We start from the raw sequence: 25,327 nt of genomic DNA, 5'->3' as shown, positions 1-25,327 counted from the left end.
TTCTGTCATCATCATGTTTAACCTGAAGGAATGATATTTCAAGTGTTGTTTAAAATCAGTGGGCAATCGGCCGGTGTGGCTCAGTGGTTGAGCATCGACCCATGCACCAAGAGGTTGCCGGTTCGATTCCCAGTCAGGGCACAGGCCCAGGTTGTGGGCCTGATCCCCAGTGGGGGGCATGCAGGAGGCAGCCAATCGATGTTCTTTCTCATCGATGTTTCTATCTCTTTCTCCTTCTCCCTTCCTCTCTTTCTAAAATCAATAAAGAAAAAAAAAATTAATCAGTGGGCAACACAGGGTTTCAAGAAAACTTGCCTTGCCCAGCACAGTAATTTCTTGACAGTGGAGCACTGATCTGGACTTGCCTAGTGGGATAGCATGAGGGAGAGAGGATTCAGACATTTTGTTTTTCACCCTTGAACTGTGTTCATAAACAGCCTGGTTTCACTTGGAGGGTCTCTGTCTGGCTCCAGAGTCTTCTACAAGGCCCTGGACTTCCTTCTCTTGGGTCCTTAGCGGCCCCAAACAGAAGGCCTCCACTTCCTTCCTTCCTCTTCTTCCCATATCCAGTTCTAAATCCTGATCATGTTACCCTGAGTTTTTGTTCCTTTCTCTTCATTCCCCCAAGTCCAGTTTTAGCTTAGGCCGTATTATCTCTCCTGGGCTACTGCAGCTGCTTCAGACCTCCCCTCCCCTATGTCAAATTCGTTCTCCATCAGCTGTTTCACATCTGAGGGCTCCCAGCACCATGCTCCATAACAGCTGCGCTTCTCAGAAGATGCACAGGACTCCACGTGGATCTGGTTCTGCCTGTCCCCTCACTCTGGACTCATTTGGGCAACCCCAAGTACCTGCACGTCTCCAGCACGCATCAAGCAGTTCTGCCTTCCAGCAGGTTCACTACACCGGTCAGGGTATTACCTTCTCCAAGAAGCCCTAATGATGCTCCCCAACTCTCAAAGACGGATCTACAATGACCCTTTATGCTCCCTTAGCCCCGCGCCCTATCCCTGCTGGTGCTACCATCTCCTTCTGCACTTGGCCTCCGCAGGTATGTGCACACTTCAGGGAGGGGACTGTGTCATAATCATCTTTGTAGTCCTGGCCCAACCCAACAGCAGTGCCGCCCGAACCTGGAAAACCTCCCTGCAAAGTTGCCGGGAGCCCACCCTCGGTTTGTCTTTAACTCTGAGTCAGAAAAGGGAGTGATCTGGACCCAGACACGCGACCAAGCAGCCTCCATAGTATGGGCAGCCACTGCCTGGCCATGGCCCATGGAGTAATGGCAGGGGATCCCAGCCAGCTGGACGCCAGTGCTCCGTGTCCAGCGGTTTCTCTGAGCACCCCGGCTACCGCACCGCGCAGCACTCCGTGGCCGAGGCGCATGCGCACGGTCGTCATGACAACGCGGCCGCCGCTGCCCGCGGGGCGGAAGGAACATGTGGCGCGGCTCGGAGAAGGCCACCAGGGCCGGGTCCCCGACCTCCTTTCCGGCCCCTAATCAGGGCCCTACTCCTACTCCGGCCTGGGCCCCGGCCTCCGGTAGTGGTAAGAAATACGGTGTCATTCGCCCGAAACGCACAGGGCGCGGGAGCCCGAGCTGCGGGGTCGCACCTGCCGATGACTCCTAGCGGGCTGCGACCCGAGGCGGCGGGGTCGAGAGCGCCCCGGGGGCCCCAGCTGTGGTGGGAGCTCTGGGGCGCCGCAACGCGGGCAGAGGGGAGCCCCGAGTCCCCGCGGGGGGTCTGCTCTTCGCGACAGGGTATCCTGAAGGAAGGCGTGTCTGTCGGTCTGTCGCTTTGCTTTTACGGTCCCCGGTGTCCGGCAAGAGTGACGGTGCTCTTCTCGAGCCCCTTCTAGTGGCAGCCCTGAGAGCGGGCCCCGTCACGTTGCACCTGTAACGTTTGGAGTATTGATGCGCCATGAATGGCCTCTAGCGGAGTAAGCACGCCCCCTCTCCCCTCTCGGTTTATTATTGAACTGTGCTAGAAGCCTTAAGCGAGATGGGCATTATTATGCTCCGACTTTATCATCAAAAGGAAATTGAAGCTCGGAGAATTTAAGTAACTTGTTCAAACTCACACAGCCCATTTTGGATAGGCACCCAAGACTGCTCTTGACCCTTGGATTTCCCAGTACTTGGCTGTTCCAGTATAGGAGGGCATAAGAACCACCTCCACTTTCTCTCGTTAGATATTTTAAAACGTGCTGCTAAGTGAAAATTATTTGGAATTCAAAGCTTAGGCATAGATGAAAAGTGAAATTTGGGTTAGATTCTTGACATTTTCCCGCATTGTTGGTTATTCTTAGATTTTGCTTGACAATTTGAAGACTGCTTTATTACTTTTCTTCTACAGTATAGGGCATAAATTATTGGTGCCATAAAATCCTGACACACACTGCATAGGTGAATTTAAAAAAAAAAGAAAGTAACAGAAATATATAACAGAGACGTTTAAATACTTTAAATTCATGGCCAGGTAATTAAATAAATATGTAATATAAGATTCCTTCATCTACAAAAATGTAAGTTGTAAGTCTGACACTTTTCTTCATGTCCTGGATGTGGTGCAGCAGGCTGAGGGCAGGCACTGAACCTCAGATCCTCAGGGCAATCCTCTCCAAATTTTAATACCAAGGAAGTAGGAGCCAGGAGGTAGGAAAGAAGCCCAGCAGGAGCCCAGATCTAACAAGTACATCTGTTTGATATCTACTTGCTTTGTATCCTGTCCAGGACTTGAAGTAACATTGTCTAGATTGCATGTGAATCATGGTCACATGTGGGTGTCTGGGAAATGGATCATTTCAACCCTCCCTTCCAGGCTCAACAATTTGAAGAGTCTTTGTGCACCTGAGTGTTTTAAATGTCCTGAGGAGTGTTGTAGGTTAGCTCTGTTTAGCTTTGTCTAATTCAGCACTTCTGAAACTTATTTGACCATAAGACCCACTATAATTAGAATACCTTGGATCATCTTGTAGAATGTTAGTATTCTGCAGAACATAATTTGGGAAATATTGTGCTAAAATATTATTATATATATATATATATTTTTTTATCCTCACCCAAGGACATTTTTTTTTTTTTTTCATTTTTTTGTTCAGATAGAATGGGAGGGAAAGAGAGGAAGAGAGAGAAACATCGACGTGAAAGGGACACATCGAGTGTGGCTGCCTCCTGCACGACCCAGCCAGGGCTGGGGATAAACTGCAACTGAGGTACATGCCCTTAGCGGGAACTGAACCTGTGTCTCTCTGGACCGCAGGCTGACACTCTAACCACTGAGCCAAACTGGCCAGGGCCTAAAATATTATTTAAATGCACGAAGATTCCTGAAATAAGTGAAGGATTTCATATGTACATCCACCCACAAGACAAATTATGCTGATGTTAAACATGTTCAAAGAATATCTAATGACTAGGGAAACTGCTTACAATATGTTAACTGAAAACAAAAAGGATATGGAACTAGACTGAAATATTCCAGTTTTCTTTAAAAATACATATAAAAAAAAAACAACAGAGAGGAAATAGCTCCAGACCTCAACAGTGGTGGTTCTCTTTGGCAGTGGAATTGCTGATGAGTGTTTATTTCTTTTTTTATCCTCACCCAAGGACATTTTTCCACTTTTCAGATAGAGTGGAAAGGAGAGAGAGGAAGAGAGAGAGAGAAAGAAACATCAACGTGCAAAGGACACATCGAGTGGCTGTCTCCTGCACGCACGACCCAACCAGGGCCGGGGACAAACTGCAACCGTGCCCTTAGCAGGAACCGAACCCAGGTCTCTCTGGACCGCAGGCCAATGCTCTAACCGCTGAGCCAAACTGGCCAGGGCATACTTTTTATTTATGTATTTATTTATTATCCTCACCCGAGGACATTTTTAGATATTTTGTTCAGATAGAGTGGGAGGGAGAGAGCGAGAGAGAGAAACATTGAAGCAAAAGGGACAGATTGAATGGTTGCCAACCACACGACCCAACCAGGGCTGGGGACAAAATGCAGCTGAGGTACGTGCCCTTAGCGGGAACCGAACCCGAGTCTCTCCAGACCGCAGGCCAACGCTCTAACCGCTGAGCCAAACCGGCCAGGGCCATAATTTTTATTTTTAATTACAGTTGACATACAATATTATATTAATTTCAGATGTACAACCCAGTGATCAGATATTTATATAGCTTACAAAGTGACCACCTCAATATTTCCAGTACCCACCTGGCGCCACCGTACATAGTTATTACAATGTTACTGACTATATTTCCTATGCTATACTACCAATTTGTTATTTGTAATCCCTTCACCTTTTCCCTTTTTCACCCAGCACCCCCCCACACTCCCTTCCCTCTGGCAGCTGTCAGAATGTTCTCTGTATCTTCTATTATTCTGTTTCTGTTTTGTTTGTTAATTTACTTATTTTTATTTTTTACTTTTGTTAATCTCACTTGAGGATATTTTTCTACTGATTTTTAGATAGAGTGGATGGGTGGGAGGGGGAGAGAGAAAGAGAGAGAGAGAGAGAGAGAGAGAGAGACATTGATATGAGAGAGAGAGAGAACGATTGGCTGCCTCCCGGACCAGGGCCAGGGCTTGAATCTGCAACCCAGGTACGTGCCCTTGACTGGGAATCAAACCTGAGACCCCTCAGTCCACGGGCCAGTGCTCTAACCACTGAGCAAGACTGGCCAGGGCTAGTAATGGATCCTTTATTTCAGTTATTGTATTCTTTATTTCTGACTGGTACTTTTTTTATGTTTTCAATCTTCATTTTTATGTTTCCTTTCTCTTTTTTGAAGTTCTCATTGGGTTGATCTGTTCTTCTCCTAAGTTCATTGAGCATCCTTATGACCAGTGTTTTGAACTCTGTATCTAGTAGGTTGCTTGTCTCCATTTTGTTTAGTTCTTTTCTGAAGCTTTGTCCTGTTCTTTCATTTGGGACATGTTTCTTTGTCTCCTCATTTTGGCTGTCTCCCTGTATTTGGTTCTAGTAGGCAGAACTGCTACATCTCCCGATCTTGGCAGAGTGGCCTTTCCAAGTTGTTTGGAATAAGTGTCCTGTGAGGCCCAGTGCAGCCTTCCCAGCCATCTGAGCAAGGTGCTTCAGGTATGCCCCCTGTGTGCGCTGTGTGTACCCTCCTATTGTAGTTGAGCCTTGACTGCAGTTGGCATGTTAATGGCTTTGAGGATAGGCTGCAACTACAGCAGGAACTGCTGTGCAGGGGCCAGTCCCATGGACCCAGACTCACCAGTGGGCTCTGGTGTCCGCTGAGTCCACCTCTTGAGTGTGTGGCTTATGGAGGTGGTTGGGTAGTGCTCTGATGTGATCTGAAGCTGACTCTGGGGTCTCCCTGGAGATGTAGGCCAAGGTCAGCCCATGCCCTGCCCGTGTGAAGCTACAAAGTGATAATGCAGATAGTTGCTACTTTTGCTGGGCTTAGAGGTGATTGGGAGGGTCCAAGTTGCAAACTAAGTCTGGCTTCTCCAGTGCTGGGCTTGGGTCTACTTATCAAGAGGTAGTGCACGCTAAAGCCAGATGCTGCTTGTTTGGGGTTTGTGGACCTTTGAGAGATTTTAGGAAAGTCTGAAGCAAGAGCTAAGACAGGCTGTTTGTATGGAAATGTCATTGGAAGTGGCTTGGGTGGGCCCAAAAGTTGGTGGAGCAGGTCTAAGGGAATCACCAGAGTGGGGAATAGCCAGGTTGATGGAGACTCAGCTGTGGCATCCACCTGAGCCTTCAGGGGGAGGGTTCAGCATAGGAACAATGGCCTCTGCCAGCACTTCTGTCAGGGAGAAAGCTGCTCCTCCATGATGTCAGACAATTCAGTTCCTCCTATATGTCTCTGCACCTTTAGAGCCGAACAAGTGAGTCCGTCAGCTAGCAAGTCTATGCATGGGTTTTTTCAGAGGAATGCTGGGAACTCCAGCAGCCCAGCCACAATCTGCTGGTTTCCACAGCCAGAAGTTACAGGGACTTCTCTTTCTGGCACTTGAACCCTGGGCTGGGGATCTTGGTGTGGAGCTGGGACCCCTGGCTCCTCACAGGGGACCACCACAGCTGAGGTGGCCTGCTCAACTTTTAACCACAACCGCATGTGGCTGTGGGCCCTGCCAGTTTGTGTCTCTGCCCCTCCTACCAGTCTTGACATGACTTATTCTGTATATCCTTAGTTACAGCCAATCTCAGGTGGATCTCCGTGATGGCTGTTCTGTAGTTTAGTTGTAATTTTGACTGTGGCCATGGCAGAAAGCGAGAGCTGAGTTTACCTGCCCTGCCATCTTTACCAGAACTCTGTTCCGTTTTGATATTGAAATTTCCAAGTTGTCTGGAATAAGTGTAGGTTATTAATTTATTTTTAAAGCTTATTTTATAAGAAAAGTTTATTTTTACTATAAATGTTCCTTATCTTAGATCTTGTTTTGCAAATTTGTTTAGCAAACGCTTTAGTTCCCACAGTGCAGAATCCACTCGGCAGAGGACGTCTTTGAGATGTAGAGACTTAGAGAAGCAGGCTCTTAAAGACACCAGCCTGGCAAAGCAGTGAGGCGACCGAGCACAGACTTTTAAAAGAGATTTTACACAAAAAGTAGGACAGAAAACAAAGACAGTGGTAGGGAGAAGACCTGGGCCTTGAAAAAAGATGCTTTTAAAGTAATACCCCAAACAATAAGACCATAAAGGAAAGCTGCAGGTGTAGCAGAGGAAGATCTCAACTGCCGCTTTGTTTCTGTCTTCTTTAATAAAGACTGAACAGGGGGAAATCACCTTTAGAAAGAGGAACTGGGCGGCAGGGTAGGTGAGGAGCTTCCGTGAGCCTGGCTGAAGTGTTAGGAAGAACCAATAGAGCTGTGTTCAAAGATGTCATCAACTTGAGTGGTGCCGAGGGGATCCAAGAAACATAAGGAACTTGGTGATTTTTCAGATCGCTTTTGAATTTAGATTCTCAGATAAAACTGTCTTTATGAGTTACCTTAACCCAATGCGGCAGGGTGGAATGAAGCTTTGGAGTCAGTTTGATTCAGTACTCTGCCCTTATTAACTGCATGAGTTTGGACAAAATATTTAATTTCTCTGACGTGATTTTCCTCAACTACCAGGCCTGTTATATATGGAGGTTAGTTCTCCTTTTATGTCCCTTCCAAGTTCGTGTCTGCCCACCCTCAGAGAGTGCTTCTACGGCCCTAGTTCTCCAAAGAGCATTTTTATTCTCTCCAGTTCCTTACTTCTATTCTCTCCTTTTTCTCTTCTTAATTCTGCCTCCTTTTCTTCCCCACCCAACTCTATATACGTTTATATCTTTGAAAGAAGTGTAATTGGGGGTGAGGGGCCTGGGATAATTTATATGTGATGAAGGGTAATGATAATGCATTTATTTCTCAAAAGCTCCAGAACCTATTGAAAGTCTGCAGGAATATTATACTCATCTATGTATCGAAAAGTCCCAGAAAGTTAATTCTTTTATATTGCATATACTCAAAGGAGTGGATAAAGAAATTGAAAAGGGGTAAGAAGACAAATACTTGATTATATCAATAATATTCCCTGATATTTATCTGTGTGAAAATCCTGGAATACTGAGTGATTTCAAAGCCACTTGCAAATGCTTGATAAAAGGACATACCTTTAGATTCAGAGAAGTAATCTACTGACACTGTTAGTAGGTCTTGGAGGTAGTGGAATGTACTGGGAAGAGCACTAGACCAGCAGTCTCCAAGTCCGGGCTCCAGATTTGTCCTTGACTCCTGTGAGCTGGGTTCATTTATTCAAATCATTGAAGTCTTCCATGCCATTCTCTATCAAGTGGGGATACTTGTGTGTATGTGTGTGTGTGTGTGTGTGTGTGTATGAGAGAGAGAGAGAGAACGAGAGAGAGAGAGAGAGAACGAGAGAGAGAGAACGAGAGAGAGAGAGAGAGAGAGAAATCAGATTGTAAAGCATATATTAAAGTGCTTAGCAAAATCTGTGGAATATTTAGTAGTTTTAAGTTACTTGGTGTAAATCTATATTGTGGTACATATTTGGTTCCAATAAGTGCTATCCATGATGTTACTATTTACAAATGAAAAAAAATATGCTTTCATTTTTTTACTGAGTTTCTTAGTTGTATTTCAACAGATTGAAAGGAATAACATTAAACATTGCTGGTAATAATCCCTCAATGCCAGTGGAAAGAGTAACAGGCGACGATTTTTTTATTCTTTCCAAAACTTTAGAGAAGAATCCATATATTAATGGTATGTCTCTTTAAGAATCCATTACTCCTGCTTTTATTTCCCTGATTTTTAAGTATTCACTATAAGGAAATCAGCTTCTATTCATCTGTTCTCAGGTTTGGATGTTAGATACAACCTCATTAGTGACGTTGGTGCATACCATGCTGCAAAACTGCTTCAGGTATTATTTTACTACAATATGTTTTATGGTTTGTTTGTTTTTCCATCTTCTTCCAGGGGTCAGTTAAGAACTAGTCCTTTCTTTGGAATACGCAGGGTTTGAGCATGTTAAGCATGCTAAGTTAACCCTTTATTGCAGATTCACTTTGGAGACACCCAAACTGAAATGCTGCATTGTGGTTGCATTTTATTTAAGAAAGATATCGTGGTCCACTAATCAGAGAAGGTGTACTTAAAACAAATGCCTTGTGTCAGCCTGAGAAGATCAGCAAATGTGTTTGTATTGTCAGTTAAAATGTTTAAAGCAGCATATACCATTCTTTTTTATTCCTCCCTTACATTGGCTTTTTAATTTTTTTTTTTTTTATCCTCACCTGAGGACATTTTTCCAATTTTTGTACAGATAGAGTGGGAGGGAGAGAGAGGGAGAGAGAGAGAGAGGGAAACATCGACGTGAAAGGGACACATCGAGTGGCTTCCACCCGCACGACCAACCAGGGCCGGGGACAAACTGCAACCGAAGTACGTGCCCTTAGCGGGAACCGAACCCGGGTCTCTTCGGACCGCAGGCCGATGCTCTAACCGCTGAGTCAAACCGGCCAGGGCAGGCTTTTTAATTTTGTAACTACTTGTCCCAACCTCATCTTCTAAAAGTGCTTTTAATGAGTTTTAAATGATCTTAAAATTCTCATATCCATGAAATGGTACACAATGTAAGGGTGGAGGTGAAGATTAAAAAAATGAAGAGACCACGTTTGTTTTTCTTAGCAATCACAAATAAAAATGCTGTAAAATCTTCAAAATGTTATTAGTTCTGTTCAAAGTGAAACCACTAAGTCTAATGGCACGTGCACAAAACACTAGTTTTGCAAAATGTCAGGTCCTGACTATGATATATTTACAACACTTGAAATATATTGAAAACCCATTTGTGCATTTGGGCTCAGCAGAGGTGGTAACTACAGTTGCTGAGTCATGTTTTACAAACGTGTGCACTACAGTTAAATACGTATAGCACATTCATACTTTGAATCATTGGTCAAAACTGAAGATCGTCCTTTTCTTTCATTTATATTGCAATTATATTTATGTTTAAATGAGAATAATGATTTTTCCCCCCCTTAATCGTAGTTTCTTTTGCTAGACTTTCAGGTTTTCAAGTTTTCTGGTTTATAAAGATTTTCTTTGGAGGTAAACACTTTGAGTTAAATAAAATAGCTCATATATTATTGATTGATTTCTAATGATACATTAGAATCTTTTCTCTTCTTATTGTAGAAACAATACAATCTCATTTACATAAACCTTATGTTTAATGATATTGGGCCCAAAGGTGGAGAACTGATTGCTAAAGCGCTACATGTAAGTATTTATAAACCTCAAACTAACATTCTTTTTGGGAATTTTAGCTTATGATATTTTGGAACCAACAGAATCAAATGTTAATGTGAACTTAACATTATTTTAATATTGTGGGAATGTATATTTTTATTACACTTCAGTTTATTAAAATGTAAACATTTTATGAGCACTTTTGAACTCATTTAAAAAAATACATAGCTTAGCCCAGGTCAGTTTGGCTCAGCGGTTAGATCATCAGCCTGAGGACCAAAGGTTCACGGGTTCGATTCCCAGGCAAGGGCATGAACCTGGGTTGCAAGTTCTATCCCCAGCCCCAATCAGGATCAAGTGGGAGGCAACCAATTTGTGTGTGTGTGTTGGGGGGGGGAGGTCTTTCTCTCTCGCCTTCCCTCCCTTCCACTTTATCTAAAAGTCAAAGGGGAAATATCATTGGGTGAGAATTAACAACAAAGAAAAGCTTAAAATATAATACATATTTTCTATTTACATGAAATTTACCCTTTTAAAGTGTTCAGTTCAGTGTTTTTTCAGTATAGTCACAGAGTTGTGCAACCATCAGCACTGTCACTGCTTTCGGAACATTGCCGTCCCCAAAAGGAGTCCTGTGCCCACTAGCAATCCCTCCCATGTTTCTCCCCCACTGACCAGACACTAATCTACTTTCCATCTGTAGATCGCCTGTTCTGGACATTTCATATCAATGAAATCATACAATATGTGGCCTTTTGTGAAAGGCTCAATGTTTTCCAGGTTCATCCTTTTTATTGGCAAATAATATCCCATTGTATGGGTATATCCCATTTTGTAGTATTGTAGTAAGTTAAGTGTGCCAACCCCACACTATCATGGCTAGTGTAGTATTGTAGTAAGTTTTTTAAGAAGTATGAGTGCTTTGTTCTTTTTTCAAGACATGTTGGCTCTTCTGGGTCCTTTGCATTTCCATATGAATTTTAAAATTAGTTTATCAATTTCTGCAAGAAAAGTAGCTGGGATTTTGAGAAGAATTGCTTTAAATCTTTAGATCAATGTGGAGTATTGCCATCTTAACAATATTAAGTCTTCTGACCCATGAATATGGGATGTTTCCATTTATTTAGGTCTTTAATTTATTTCAGTGATGCTTTGTAGTTTCCAGTGTGCAAGTCTTGCCCATCTTTTGTTCAATTTATTCCTAATGTTTTATTCTTTTTGATGTTATTGTAAATGGAATTTTCTTAATTTCATTTTTGGATTGTTCATTGCTCATGTATAGAAATACAATTGATTTTTTTTCTTAATCCTCACCCGAGGATATTTTTACATTAATCTTCATATAGAGTGGAAGGGAGAAAGGGAGAAAGAGAGAGAGAGAGAAACATCAACATGAAAGAGACACATCGATTGGTTGCCACCTGCACAACCCCAGCCGGGGCCAGGGTGAACCGCTACCAAGGTACGTTTCCTTGGCCGGAATTGAACCCAGGACTCTTTGGTCCACGGGCAACACTCTAACTGCTGAGCCATACCAGCCAGGGCAAAATTGATTTTTATATAATGATTTGTGTCCTGCATTCTTGCTGAACTTGTTTACTAGTTCTAACAGATTTTTCCTTTGTGTGTGGATATCTTATGGTTTTCTACATATAAGATCTTGTCATATGCAAACAACAGCACATTGGATGCCTTTTTTGTGTTTTTTTTTTCTTGCCTAATAGCCCTGTTTAGAACCTTCAGTACAATGTTAATTAGAGGTGGTAAGTTTTTTTTGTTTTTGTTTTTTTTATCCTCACCTGAGGACATTTTTCCATTTTTTGTTCAGGTAGAGTGGGAGGGAGAGAGAGGAACAGAGAGAGAGAGAAACATCGATGTGAAAGGAACACATCGAGTGGCTGCCACCCGCACAACCGACCAGGGCCGGGGACAAACTGCAACCGAGGTACGCGCCCTTACGGGAACCGAACCCGGGTCTCTCAGGACCGCAGGCCGACGCTCTAACCGCTGAACCAAACCGGCCAGGGCGAGGTGGTAAGTTTTAAAGATAATTATTTGCATTTACATGTCCTAATATTTATTCATTAGGAAAATGAAATATCTGTAATTTTCTTTGTGAAAGATTTATCCAAAAAGTGGAGTGAGAGAAGGAATTAAACTTTGCAAAGGTCTGAGAACTCTATCTTTAAAAGTGAAGTGATTGCTTAATAGGCACAGGGTCTCCTTTGTGGTGACAAAAATGTTTTGAACTGGCTAGAGGTGAAGGCTGCACAATATTGTGAATATACTAAAAGTTAGTGAACTGTACACTTTTTTTTTTAATCCTTATGTGAGGATATTTTTCCACTTATCTTCAGATAGAGTGTGGGGGTGGAGAGAAACATCAATGTGAGAGAGATACATCAATTGGTTGCCTTCTGCACAAGCCCGACAATGGAACCCACGACTCTTTGGTCTGTAGGCCAACATTCTAACCACTGAGCCAAACCGGCCAGGGCTAATTGTATATTTTTAAATAGCTAATTCTGTGTTATGTGAATTCCACCTCAATAAAAAAAAGTGATATAGCCCTGGCCGGTTTGGCTCAGCGGTTAGAGCATCAGCCTGCAGTCCAGAGAGGCCCGGGTTCGGTTCCCGCAAAGGGCACATCCCTCAGTTGCAGTTTGTCCCCGGCCTTGGTTGGTCATGCAGGTGGCAGACACTCGATGTGTCCCTTTCACATTAATGTTTCTCTCTCTCTTCCTTCCACTCTATCTGAACAAAAAATGGAAAACTGTCCTCGGGTGAGGATAAAAACAAAACAAAACAAAACAAAAAAGTGATATTTTCTCTGTACCGCAGGCCGACGCTCTAACCGCTGAGCCAAACCGGCCAGGGCAAAAAAGTGATATTTTCTTAGAAAATAAATTCATAGATTTTCCAGTGAAAGAAAAGTTTATTAAAAGTCTGCTTCATTTGCCCTGGCTGTTTGGCTAAGTGGTTGGAGCGTTGGCCTGTGGACGAAGGTTGCGGGTTCAATTCCCAGTGAGGGGCATGTGCCTGGATTGTGGGTTTGATATCTGGCCCTGGTTGGGTTGTGCGGGAGGTAACCAATTGATGTGTCTCTCTCACATCGATGTCTGTCTGTCTGTCTGTCTGTCTGTCTCTCTCCCTTTCTTCCTCTACCTCTCTCTCTAAGAGTCAGTGGAAAAATATCCTTGGGTGAGGATTAACAACAACAAAAAAGTGTATTTCATTTAGTGGTTATCGTTTGGCATCTGTTTCCTGGGCATTCTTTCTACTGAACCATTAAACTAGATTTTTATCTATTATGGGGAAATTGAATGTTACCTATAAGAACTATATCCTATTCTCTCTCCATGAAAAATGGATGAGTTTGCAAATAGTAATATACTCACCTCACTCATATAATCTGAAGAGAATTCTGTGGATTAGAAACTTAGTCAAGGCTTGCCTATTTTCTTTTTCAGAAGGATACAACTCTGAAATACCTAAGAATGACTGGAAACAAGATTGAAAATAAAGGTGGAATGTTTTTTGCTGCAATGCTACAAATTAATTCAACCTTAGAGAAGTTAGATCTGGGTGATTGTGATCTGGTGAGTAAATTGGTTATGAGAAAATCACCCAGATAATGGATCATTTCCCCTGGAAATAGAGACCAGCTAAATGACAGCATTATGAATGATTAGGCTTGCTCCTAATGTCTAATAGAGAAAAAGCTTTTTATTTTTATTTTATTTATTTATTTATTTATTTATTTATTTATTTATTTATTTATTTATTTATTTATTTTTATCCTCACCCGAGGATATTTTTCCATTTTTTGTACAGATAGAGTGGGAGGGAGAGAGAGGAAGAGAGAGAGAGAGGGAAACATCGATGTGAAAGGGACACATCGAGTGGCTGCCACCCGCACGACCAACCAGGGCCGGGGACAAACTGCAACCGAAGTACGTGCCCTTAGCGGGAACCGAACCCGGGTCTCTCCGGACCGCAGGCCGACACTCTAACCGCTGAGCCAAACTGGCCAGGGCTATTTTTATTTTTTATTGATTTTTTTTTTTTTAGAGAGAGAGGAAGGGGGAGAGAGAGAGAGAAACATTGATGTGAGAGAGATGTATCAATCAGCTGCCTCCTGCACAACCCCTTCTGGGGATCGAGCCCACAACCCAGGCATGTGTCCTGACTGGGAATCAAACCAGGACTTCTCAGTCCATGGGATGATGCTCAATCCACTAAGCCACACTGGCTGGGCTTTTTTTTTCTTTAACCTAGGTATAAGAGTGCTTACTTAATAAAATCCGATTGTAGTAAATAACATTATAGGAGAATTCCCAGTGTAATAAAAATCTTCCTAAACTTTAATCCATAACCCTTCTTAACCTGTATGGGACTTTAAAAGAAAAAGATTATGTTCATTTTAATTAAACACTACTTTATTAGTGTAATATAAACTTTTTACTTTTGAAAACATTTTGGAGTAGTTATATTGTAGCATAACAACCTAAAATGATGCTAAAAGCTGCTCTGGGCCTTCAGTTGGCCTGAAATGAGAAGCGTGTGTTTTTTCATGTCTTCAAATTCCAGGCTTCATTTTCTCAACATGCTTTCAAACATTGAGGCCTAATGTTGGGAACATTACAGATTAATGAAAATCACTGGGACATGAAAACAATAAGATGGGCCAGGAGTCTCTTTGAGATAAGTTCTGGAGCTTTAAAAAGTAGTGATGCGACCAGTATGGCTCTGGGAAAGCATTAATTCAATATATATTATATACACACACCAGTCGCAGCCCTAGATTCTGAGGTTACAAGAGTGCATCGAATATGGTCTCTGCCCTCATAAAGCCTGTATTTTGTTGGGAAAAGATCAAACACACAGAGAATAGTGCTATGAATATGGCCAAGTACTCTTGATAATGGGGAGGAGGTAATTCGCATGATAGGATGGTTGCCTAAGACTATTGCCTAAGACCTGAGCAAGTAATTTTTTGTTGTTTTTAATCCTCACCTGAGGATTATTTTTCCATTGATTTTTTTAAAACAGAATGGAAGGGAGGGAGGGAGAAAATCCATGTGAGAGAGTACACACTGATTGGCTGCCTCCCACATGACCCTACCCGGGGCCTGGGGATTGAATCTGTAACCCAGGTACATGCCCTTGCCGGGGAATCAAACCTGAGACCCTTGTGTCTGCAGGCCGATGCTTTAACTGCTGAACCAGACTGGCCAGGGCCTGAAGAAGTAATATTTAGGAGTCATGAAGGATGAGAAAAAACTACCTTGGGGAGGGTCCACGGCAGGACCCAGGCAAGGGATCCAGTACATAGACTTTGATAGCGCTTCTTCTCCAAGTGTGGCAGAGGTAGCATTACTGATACAGACTGAGGTGATTTTAATACTCGTACATATTTTGTATATGCTTTCTGTTTATTTCAAGGGACTGGTTTCCCATTTATGGTAGTGATAGAGAGTTTTAAAATGAAGTGAAAAAGTGAGTTGATTTAATGAAAAAATATTAGGTAAATAGTAAAACTTCCTGGCCAGATGGTTCAGTTGGTTGAGCGTCATCCTGTGCACCCAAAGATCACTGGTTCTATTTCTGGTCAAAGCACATGCCTGGGTTTCGGGTTTAGTTCCTGTTTGAGGCACGTATAGAAGGCAACTGACTGATGTTTCTCTTTCACATCGATGTTTCTCTCCCCGCACCTGCTTCCTCTCTCTAAGCATGTCCTTGGGTGAGGAGTTAAAAAAAAAAAAAAGTAGCCCTGGCCTAGTGTGGCTCAGTTGGCTGAACATGCACCAAAAGGTTGCTGGTTCAATTCCTAGTCAGGGCACATATCTGGGTTGTGGGCTCAATCCCTGGTAGGGGGTGTGCAGGAGGCAGCCGATTGATGTGCTCTCTCATTGGTGTTTCTCTCTCCTTCTCCCTTCCTCTCTTTCTAATAAAATCAAGTAATCTTAAAAAAACACAGAAGTAAAACTGATGTTCAGATATGGCAGAATCATGAGGGAGGTACCTGAATAATGAAATAGCAAGTCTGGCAGGCTTTAGGAACGGAAATGCCAGTGGCTGGACAGAGGAGTTAAGAGAGCATCTCACAGGAGGGGGGAGGTTCACAGAGGCCAGTTTCAACAAAGCTCGTGTGGGTTGTGGGTGTGGGTCATGGGGGGAGAGGGTTCTATCATAAATGCAAATCATGGAAAGGCCTTGAGGGGTGACATGATCTGATTAGCACTTTCCAAAGTGCTAATTCTGGTTTGTCTGTGAGGAATTAGAAGGTGGCAAGAGGAAGCCCACTGACCCCTTAGGAAGTTACTGCAATCGTCCATGTGGGCGATGGGGCCTGGGGGTAGGGTGGTGGCCAGAGATGGACTCATGTGAGACATACTTTAGAGACAGAATCTGTGAGACTTACTGATCAACTGGAGGGGAGGGGAGGACTGGCAGTGAGAGGAGGCACGGGTTTTATGGCATAGCAGGCGGGTGTGCGTGGCAGTGTGTCCGGCACTGAGACGGGAGGAATAGGCCCATCCAGGAAGGTAGAGAGGGAGGCCTGTGGGAGCGGTGAAAATCGGATCAGTAACCCTTTCCTGCCACACACACTGAAGTATGAGAAGGAATATGAAAGAATGCTGTCACGGGATGTGTGTTCTGAGTAGTGCAGAGCCCTAGCTGGGATTCACCTGTGTCTGTGTAGCTGAGGTCTGTATCACACAGAAATTGAAGGCTTAGGAGCAAACCTAAGGAAAGGGATACTGAAACTCCCCATGTATGTTATCAATACATGTTAGGGCAGGGAGAAAAGAGCATAACAATTCACTTCTGAATTTGATCAACCTAAAATTCAAGGAGCAAGAAATGCTTAAACTTTGTAAAACCCTTTTATCAGATTCCAGGTTTTAAATAATCTTGAAATATTTATTTATAAGGAGGTTAATTTATACACTTTATCTGTTTCCTTAATGAATTTACCTGTTTTTAGGGAATGCAAAGTGTGATAGCATTTGCTACAGTCCTAACTCAAAACCAAACAATTAAAGGAATAACCCTAAACCGACCTATACTGTACGGAGAACAGGTATGTATTCAAAGTGACAGTAGTTAGTATTACCATATGTAAATAAAACGAAGGTACTACTTACTGAATGTTACGTCAGGGTTCATGAATGCATTGTATTTTTAGAATAGTAAACTGTTTACAAAAAAAACTTTTAAAGGAAAATTATCAATTCTTGATAAGAGTTTTAAAACTAGATATGTTTTAGATGTTGCTTATTTAAGCAGCAGACACATCATTTTTTTTTTTTCTCAGTAAGTAAATCTGTGAGGGGCAAAGTAGTTACAATGAAAGAATAAAAGATTAAAGTTTCAAAGGCTGGATTATACATCCGGTGTGAACTGTTTGTTTTTGTTCATTACATTGCTGTGACTGAACCATTACATCTTTGAAATTGTGAGTAATGGCAAAATGTATGTGAACAGCAGTCTGGAGTCTGGCCTTAACCCTTCAGGTAAACTGCATGCTGGAGACAGAAAGATGAAAAGAAATGTGGTTCCTACTTTCAAGGCTTCCTGCTCTTCAACATTCTTTTAGGTGGTTTTCCTCTCTTACCAGTTGTGAAAAGCTAGTGAATAAGAACTCGTTTTATTATTGACCTAAACAAAACAGAACAGCTACTAAAAAGTAATTCATATAGTCTCTAAATTATCTACTTCCCTGTTCTTTATCAGTATGAGTCATTGTGAATTAACCATATTTTTTAAGTATTTTTCATATTCATAAGTGTTTTGCATTCTTTGCCTACATAGATCTCTCCCTTTGAATTATTTCTGCATTTTATCAAAGTTTTTGGAATTTTACATGTTAATTGCTTCATGTACATAAATCTAATCTGTTCAACAAGACATCCAGAATTCTCAAGTACAAGCACCCTTCTTTAAAGACCAGTGAAATACCTGGCTCAAAGTAAGCATTCGGCAAACTGCTTCACTCGTGATTCATTTACTAAATATTTGAATGCAACCCTAAACTAAAAAAAACGCTGGGTGCTAGAGATAAGAATTCAAATATACACACAGCCCTTGTCTTCAAGGAGCTTTCTGTCTACATGGATGAGATCAACAAGTTTAGAGGGATATGCTGTGATATGCTCAGGGTGTCTTGGAAGCATGAGGAAGAACATCAAAATCAATACAGAGGGACAAGAGGTGTCTGGGAAGGTTCTCAGATTGAGGACATGACAGATCTGAAGTCTAAACATTTTCTGGATTAAAGCCCCAAGGAAATAAACATGTTAAATTATATGAAATCTCTAGTACACTGCTGGTGGGAATACAGACTGGTGCAGCCACTGTGGAAAACACTATGGTGTTACCTCAAAAAGTTAAAAATTGAGCCCTGGCCGGTTTGGCTCAGCGGTTAGAGCGTCGGCCTGCGGTCCTGAGAGACCCGGGTTCGGTTCCCGCTAAGGGCACGTACTTCGGTTGCAGTTTGTCCCCGGCCCTGGTTGGTAGTGCAGGTGGCAGCCACTCGATGTGTTCCTTTCACATCGATGTTTCTCTCTCTCTCTCTGTTCCTCTCTCTCCCTCCCACTCTACCTGAACAAAAAATGGAAAAATGTCCTCGGGTGAGGATAAAAAAAAAAAAAAAAAGTTAAAAATTGAACTGCCATTTGACCCAGTGATCCCTCTTCTAGGAATATATCCTAAGAAGCCTGAAACACCAATCAGAAAGAATATATGTACCCCTATGTTCATAGCAGCACTATTTACAATAGCTAAGATCTGGAAACAACCCAAGTGTCCATCAGTAGACGAGTGGATAAAAAAAGTTGTGGTACATGTACACAATGGAATACTATGCAGCTGTAAGAAAGATCTCTTACCCTTTGATGACATGGAAGGACCTGAAGAGTATTATGCTAAGCGAAACAAGCCAAGCAGAGAAAGACAAATAACACATGATCTTACTTATTTGTGGAATATAATGAACTAAAAACTGATCAACAAAATTGACCCAGAGACATAGAGGTGGGGTACAGACTGACACACCTCAGAGGAGGATGGGTTGGGGGTGGATAAACCACAGAACTTATATGCATGTATGCATGACCAATGGACATAGACAACAAAGCTGGGGATGGGGTTGGGGAGGGTTGGGGAGGAGGATGTCAATGGGGGAAAAAGAAACATCTGTAACAAAAACAATAAAAAAAAATCACATTGGAAGCACAATCCCTCTTTTAAATATGTTGAGTGGCATCATTATTCCCAAATTCACCCTAGAATAATTTAAGGCCCAGGGCTCTCTCAGGCCCAGGCACTTGCTCTCAGTCTGGAGCTTCTGGGAAGTCAGCTAAACTCTGCTCTCTCTCCCTCTCGGTCACTGAGCACTGTTATTTTCCTCTTAAATGGCTTCTGATTCTTCATGCTTTGCAGTTCAAAAATGGGAGCCTACATACACACTTACCCATTTAATGGTTTTACTGTTCATTATCTGGGGAGCTTGGAAAAATATCAATGCCAGGTACCACCTTAGGTAAATTAAGTCACAAACTCAGGGAATGGGGCAAAAAAAAAACCCTTTACTATTTCTGATACTAGTTCTCTCTTTCAAACTTCTGGACCTAAAAATGTAATCAAGGTGTAAATCACAGTTTTTTTTGTTTGTTTGTTTGTTTTTGAGAGAGAGAAACATCGATGAAAGAGAAGATCAATTGGCCGCCTCCTGCATGCCCCAGGCTGGGAATTTGGCCCACATCCTAGGCTTGTGCCCTGACCAGGAATTAAACTGGTAACCTGTTGGTGCATGGGTTGACGCTAAACCACTGACCCACACCGGCCGGGCCACAAGTATGTTTTGAGTATGACCTCCATTCCAGGCAGCATACAGAGCAATGACTCCCTAAGTGATACATTTGCATTTAGTCACTGGAAATGCTGATCACAAATATGGCAACTATATATGCTTTAATTATGTAAAAGTACTTTAAGAAAAACTTTAAGCCCTGGCCAGTTTGGCTCAGCGGTTAGAGTGTCAGCCTGCGGTCCGGAGAGACCCGGGTTCGGTTCCCGCTAAGGGCACGTACTTTGGTTGCAGTTTGTCCCCGGCCCTGGTTGGTCGTGCGGGTGGCAGCCACTCGATGTGTCCCTTCACATCGATGTTTCTCTCTCTCTCTCCCTTCCTTTCTCTCCCTCCCACTCTATCTGTACAAAAAATGGAAAAATATCCTCGGGTGAGGATAAAAAAAAAAAAAGAAAAACTTTAAAAATTAAATGAAGTCACATCGCAATAGCACATAGTACATGAGCTTTATAATAAAAGCGTGCATATACTGGCTTTTCCTTTACAAGCTATATGACTGGGCAAATTATTTCATCTGAGTCTGTTTCCTTTTCTATAAAATAGGTGAAATTATACTTCCCACTCAGAAGTAAATAAAGTACGTGCATAAAATAAGTTCTATAGAAAACTGCAAGCATTGATTACATGTTCAATATTCTATAATCCTGTATCTGATTTGTTCAGATTATTGCCTTGACAATGAAAATATATACCCAAGGGGAAGCTGTAGTCTGTGGTCTTTAATGCACAATGATCACTTAGGGAGTCCAGTATTGCTCTGTATGCTGCCTGGAATGGAGGACAAACTCAAAACAAACTTGTGGCCTGGCCCCTGTGCCTGGGAGAGCAGTCTTCCAGTGACAGGAAAACAAGAGGAAAACATATTTAAACAGTTGGGATGATTATAAAAGGGAGGAATCAGATATATCAATCAGTTAAAATGAGTGTATTTTTAAAATAGAATCAAGACTAGGAAATGTCTGTGCATTTTGTCCGCTATTAGCAGATCAAGAACATAGGTTAGGAACATATGGAGGGTCAAGAATGGTTTAGAGACTCGAGAGGACAGCAATAAGAGATCTGATATGCTCAATATATCATGGGACCAGTTGTTTTGATTTTTTTTTCCTTTTGGAATGATTGCTTTTCTTACTTGCTGTTAGGACTTTTTAACTAGCCTCTTTTATATCATTTAGTCATTGCATTTCACAAGTGCCTGCGGCCTGTTTCTAAAATAGTAAAGATAGCATTTGTGGCAAAGACAGTGAAGATGATCATTTGTGACAAAAATGGCTTTTTAGCATATGTTCAGAATAAACATGTTCTGCTTTAAAATTATACTTTAGAAAAACGATTTTATCTGTTTTTTAGGACGAGTCCACAGTTCATCTAGGCCACATGTTAAAGGAAAATCACTGGCTTGCTGAACTACACATGAGTAAGCATGATGTGAAAAACTGTGGTCTAAAACACTTATGTGATGCACTGTATCTGAACAGAAGCCTGCGCTACCTTGATGTCAGCTGGTAGGGATCCTTTATACACTAATTAATTCAGAAGTCAAGCCATGGGAATAATCTATGTAACTATTCATAGTAAATAGGATATTTTGTTCGACACTAATACCAAAGATTAGAAAATATAACCACTGTTGTCAACTTTTTATCCTAAGCCTTAGAATTTATTTATTTATTTATTTATTTATCCTCACCCGAGGACATTTTTCCTTTTTTTTTTTTTTTTGTTCAGATAGAGCGGGAGGGAGAGAGAGGAAGAGAGAGAGAGAAACATCGATGTGAAGGGACACATCGAGTGGCTGCCACCCTCACGACCAACCAGGGCCGGGGACAAACCGCAACCGAGGTACGTGCCCTTAGCGGAAACCGAACCCGGGTCTCTCTGTACCGCAGGCCGACGCTCCAACCGCTGAGCCAAACCGGCCAGGGCCTAAGCCTTAGAATTTATTTAGTTTATATACTGATATCAATCACCTAATAACTTGAGTGAGCAACTTAATTATGTAAGCCAGAACGAAAGCAACATTTTATGGCAAATTTTCATTAACTTTTTTGGAAATTGAATGATTAAAATAAACCTTTACTAATATAGAAAGTACTGTTTATTACTGTATAACAGTTTTTAAGCATGTTATCTCTATGAATAAAATTATACTTCATATTTTCACATACAACTACATATTTTTCCTTTCCCAGCAATAAAATAACTCATGATGGAATGGTGTTTTTGGCTGCTGTACTGAAAAGCAATACTACCCTGGAAGTAATAGATCTTTCTTTTAATAGACTGGAAAATGCAGGAGCAAAGAATCTCAGTGAAACTCTCACTTCACACAACAGGAGTCTCAAAGCGTTAGTATGGTTTTATAGTTAATGAAAATAAGAGAAAAACTTAAATGTAACTTCAAACCACTTAACTCTTTTTTTTTTTATCCTCACCCAAGGACATTTTTCCACTTTTTGTTCAGATAGAGTGGGAAGGAGAGAGAGAGAGAGAGAGAGAGAGAGAGAGAGAGAGAGAGAGAGAAACATCGACGTGAAAGGGACACATCGAGTGTCTGCCACCCGCACAACCAACCAGGGCCGGGGACAAACTGCAATGGAGGTACGTGCCCTTAGCGGGAACTGAACCCGGGTCTCTCTGGACCACAGGCCGACGCTCTAACCGCTGAGCCAAACTGGCCAGGGCCAAACCACTTAACTCTTAAGATTGATGATGAGCCCTGGCCGGTTTGGCTCAGCGGTTAGAGCGTCGGCCTGCAGTCCTGAGAGACCCAGGTTCGGTTCCCGCTGGGGGCGCGTGCCTCGGTTGCAGTTTGTCCCCGGCCCTGGTTGGTTGTGCGGGTGGCAGCCACTCGATGTGTTCCTTTCACATCGATGTTTCTCTCTCTCTCTCTGTTCCTCTCTCTCCCTCCCACTCTACCTGAACAAAAAAATGGGAAAATGTCCTCGGGTGAGGATTAAAAAAAAAGATTGATGATGAAATATGTAAACTCATTTTCTAAACTGACATAATATTAGGTTTGCAGTAAACATTTCAATTTTTTCTATTTTTAAAAGTACTCTTAAAAATTAGATTGTTTGATTCTAGTGATGATTGCTTAAAATTGATAAAATTCTTCCTGCTTATATTATCCTGAATTCTTTTTTTTTTTTTTTTTTTTATCCTCACCCGAGGACATTTTTCCATTTTTTGTTCAGGTAGAGTGGGAGGGAGAGAGAGGAACAGAGAGAGAGAGAAACATCGATGCGAAAGGAACACATCGAGTGGCTGCCACCCGCACGACCGACCAGGGCCGGGGACAAACTGCAACCAAGGTACGCGCCCTTAGCGGGAACCGAACCCGGGTCTCTCAGGACCGCAGGCCGACGCTCTAACCGCTGAGCCAAACCGGCCAGGGCTTATCCTGAATTCTAACAGGGAAATCATAATCATTCAATATGATCAACTAAAATGAATGAATCAAAGAAAATATTACTTGGATGACTTTATCTTAAAAAATATAACTGTAATCCACCCTCAGACATTTACTGAATAATATAAAACAATTTCCAAAATGTAGGTAACTCTACTAGGTACGTGAAGCATATAATTAGAAAACTTTCTGGATATTAGGAATTACATGGCCAATGGTTTAACTACCACATTAAACCCATTTAAGAATAATGCTAAGACTTTACCTGTTTGTAATAAATGCTGTTGTTAACTTATGCATTCTCTTTTTGTGGAAATACTGATTTCCAGCGTTATTACTTTTTGTTTTTCATAGGTTGTCAGTAGTCAGCTGCAGCATAGAGGGAGAAGGACTTGTTGCACTTTCACAATCAATGAAAACAAATCCCATACTCTCTAACATCTATATTTGGGGAAACAAATTTGATGAGGCTACATGTATGGTAAGTTTTTTTCTTTACTGAAGGTATTTTCTGGGGTCTTCTCTATAACATCAGACATTATTTGTAATTATATTGTTTACAAATGCTTACAAAGTAGAATGAGACACTACAGTTTTGATAAATTTTAACATTAAGTCCTAAAAGTTAGCTACTGGAAAGTTTCTTGGTTGAAATAGCAAAAGATATCAAATATTACATATGAATATAAAGATCACATACTAGAAGCAAGGTTGAGTTTAGAACTAATGACAAGCTGAAGCAGAAAGCAACTAGCCTTAAATGTGTTACTAATTTTTTGCCGTTCTCTATAATCGCAAATTTATTGACAAATCAGTTTAACATGTTTGTATGACACCCTTACACAGATACCGATGATCTATAAGAGATATACAAAGTAATTTCTACAGTGAAGAAATAATTAGGCAGCCAGCCAGGCCAGCAGCTAATACTATGGGGATTATCTCTCTCAGTCTAAATCTGTTGATTAGCTTTAGCAGGTTCATGAACGCCCTATAGTTAGTTCTATGATCTTGCTGGTTTACTTTTCTGAGAAATGGGGTCCTAGCTATCATTAGATCTTCAAGGGCATATACAATAGCCCTTTCCCCCTCATTTAAGAACCTCTGTGGCGCCCTGGCCGGTTTGGTTCAGCGGTTAGAGCGTCGGCCTGCGGTCCTGAGAGACCTGGGTTCGGTTCCCGCTAAGGGCGTGTATCTCGGTTGCAGTTTGTCCCTGGCCCTGGTTGGTCGTGTGGGTGGCAGCCACTCGATGTGTTCCTTTCACATCGATGTTTCTCTCTCTCTTTCCTCTCTCTCCCTCCCACTCTACCTGAACAAAAAATGGAAAAATATCCTCGGGTGAGGATAAAAAAAAATAAAAAAAAGAACCTCTGTGGGACTTGACATTTTTGACCATGGCACCTTCAGTGCACAAAATTTGTATACAAAGAATTGTTAACTCTGGAAGTCATAAAAGAAATTGCCTAATATATTAGAAATAAGTTTTACAAAATTTTAATTTCATTGTGTGAAATTAAATGAATAAAAACCTAATCACAATACCTGGAAAATACCTTTGTAAAATGAATAAACTATTTTCTTAATGGTACTCGTTTTTTTTCCTTAAAAATCTTAGGCATATGCAGGCTTAATTCAAATGGGCCGTCTAAAACCAGACAATACAGACGTGGAACCATTTGTGGTGGATGGACATGTGTATCTTGCTGAAGTCTCCAATGGCCTTAAAAAGCACTATTACTGGACACCAACTTATGGAAATGCTCTCTGTCACTCATCTAATGCCGGTTTTAGTCTTGTACCAGTAGGTCAACAGCTATGAAAACAGCTCTAAAGTAATTTTCACACATTTTTTTTATTACGTTCACAGAGATTAATATTTTATTGCCTATTTCTTTCATAAATTATAATAAATTACTCTTGTCCAATATGTAAAAGATATGATTATATTAAACTTTGTGTAACTATCCATTATAAAAACTGAGTAGTGTACTTTTTAAAAAGAAACTTTACAAAATATAGACTAAAATTTTTACACCCTGGAGAAAGAAATCAAGGAACTATTTTTATAAAGAAAATATAACCAAGTATAGTAAAATAGCATTCAAGGAAAGGTCATTATAGGCATGCTAACTGGAAGTTGTCAGGAAGTGGTAAAAAGGCTTCAGGTGGCAGGTTCTCAGGGAATTCCAAGGGGTTTAGGGTTTTAAAAAGTATTTTATAGTCTTATTTAGGTATTACAGATGGGTGTTGATACAATCGCACAAACACAGGCAAGTATATGTAAACATACACATACAAATGCATATAAAAGTATACTCTCCA

General features: G+C 41.6%; 1 protein-coding gene across 2 annotated transcripts; it reads left to right on the top strand.

Moving 5' to 3' along the window:
- Positions 1-1,495: 1,495 nt before the first annotated feature.
- Positions 1,496-24,975, top strand: LRRC34 (leucine rich repeat containing 34). 2 transcript variants are annotated; one of them, XM_036243211.1, is made up of 12 exons: positions 1,496-1,548; positions 4,985-5,100; positions 7,378-7,498; positions 8,110-8,228; positions 8,324-8,388; positions 9,666-9,749; positions 13,190-13,318; positions 16,711-16,806; positions 20,944-21,098; positions 21,786-21,941; positions 23,360-23,486; positions 24,621-24,975. In XM_036243211.1, exons 4-12 carry the CDS (start codon positions 8,153-8,155, stop codon positions 24,822-24,824), a joined length of 1,092 nt encoding a protein of 363 aa, XP_036099104.1. In that variant the 5' UTR covers positions 1,496-1,548; positions 4,985-5,100; positions 7,378-7,498; positions 8,110-8,152; the 3' UTR covers positions 24,825-24,975. The 2 variants fall into 2 exon arrangements, with proteins under 2 accessions (XP_036099104.1, XP_036099105.1); XM_036243212.1 differs by lacking the exons at positions 1,496-1,548; positions 4,985-5,100; positions 7,378-7,498; positions 8,110-8,228 and adding an exon at positions 9,532-9,578 and having other exon boundaries at positions 8,332-8,388.
- The last annotated feature ends 352 nt before the right edge of the window (positions 24,976-25,327 follow it).

Source organism: Molossus molossus, unplaced genomic scaffold (assembly GCF_014108415.1).
Source record: "Molossus molossus isolate mMolMol1 unplaced genomic scaffold, mMolMol1.p scaffold_m16_p_5, whole genome shotgun sequence".
NCBI classification, from domain to species: Eukaryota; Metazoa; Chordata; class Mammalia; order Chiroptera; family Molossidae; genus Molossus; species Molossus molossus.
The sequence above is the reverse complement of the archived record's forward strand: the minus strand, read 5'-3'. Positions and strand labels throughout refer to the sequence as shown.

Coding starts and splice junctions, on each gene's coding strand:
- LRRC34 (XM_036243211.1), top strand. CDS start 8,153: ATGCCAGTGGAAAGAGTAACAGGCGACGATTTTTTTATTCTTTCCAAA. Junction 9,750..13,189: donor TGATTGCTAAAGCGCTACAT/GTAAGTATTTAT, acceptor TTTCTTTTTCAG/AAGGATACAACTCTGAAATA. Junction 21,942..23,359: donor CACAACAGGAGTCTCAAAGC/GTTAGTATGGTT, acceptor TGTTTTTCATAG/GTTGTCAGTAGTCAGCTGCA.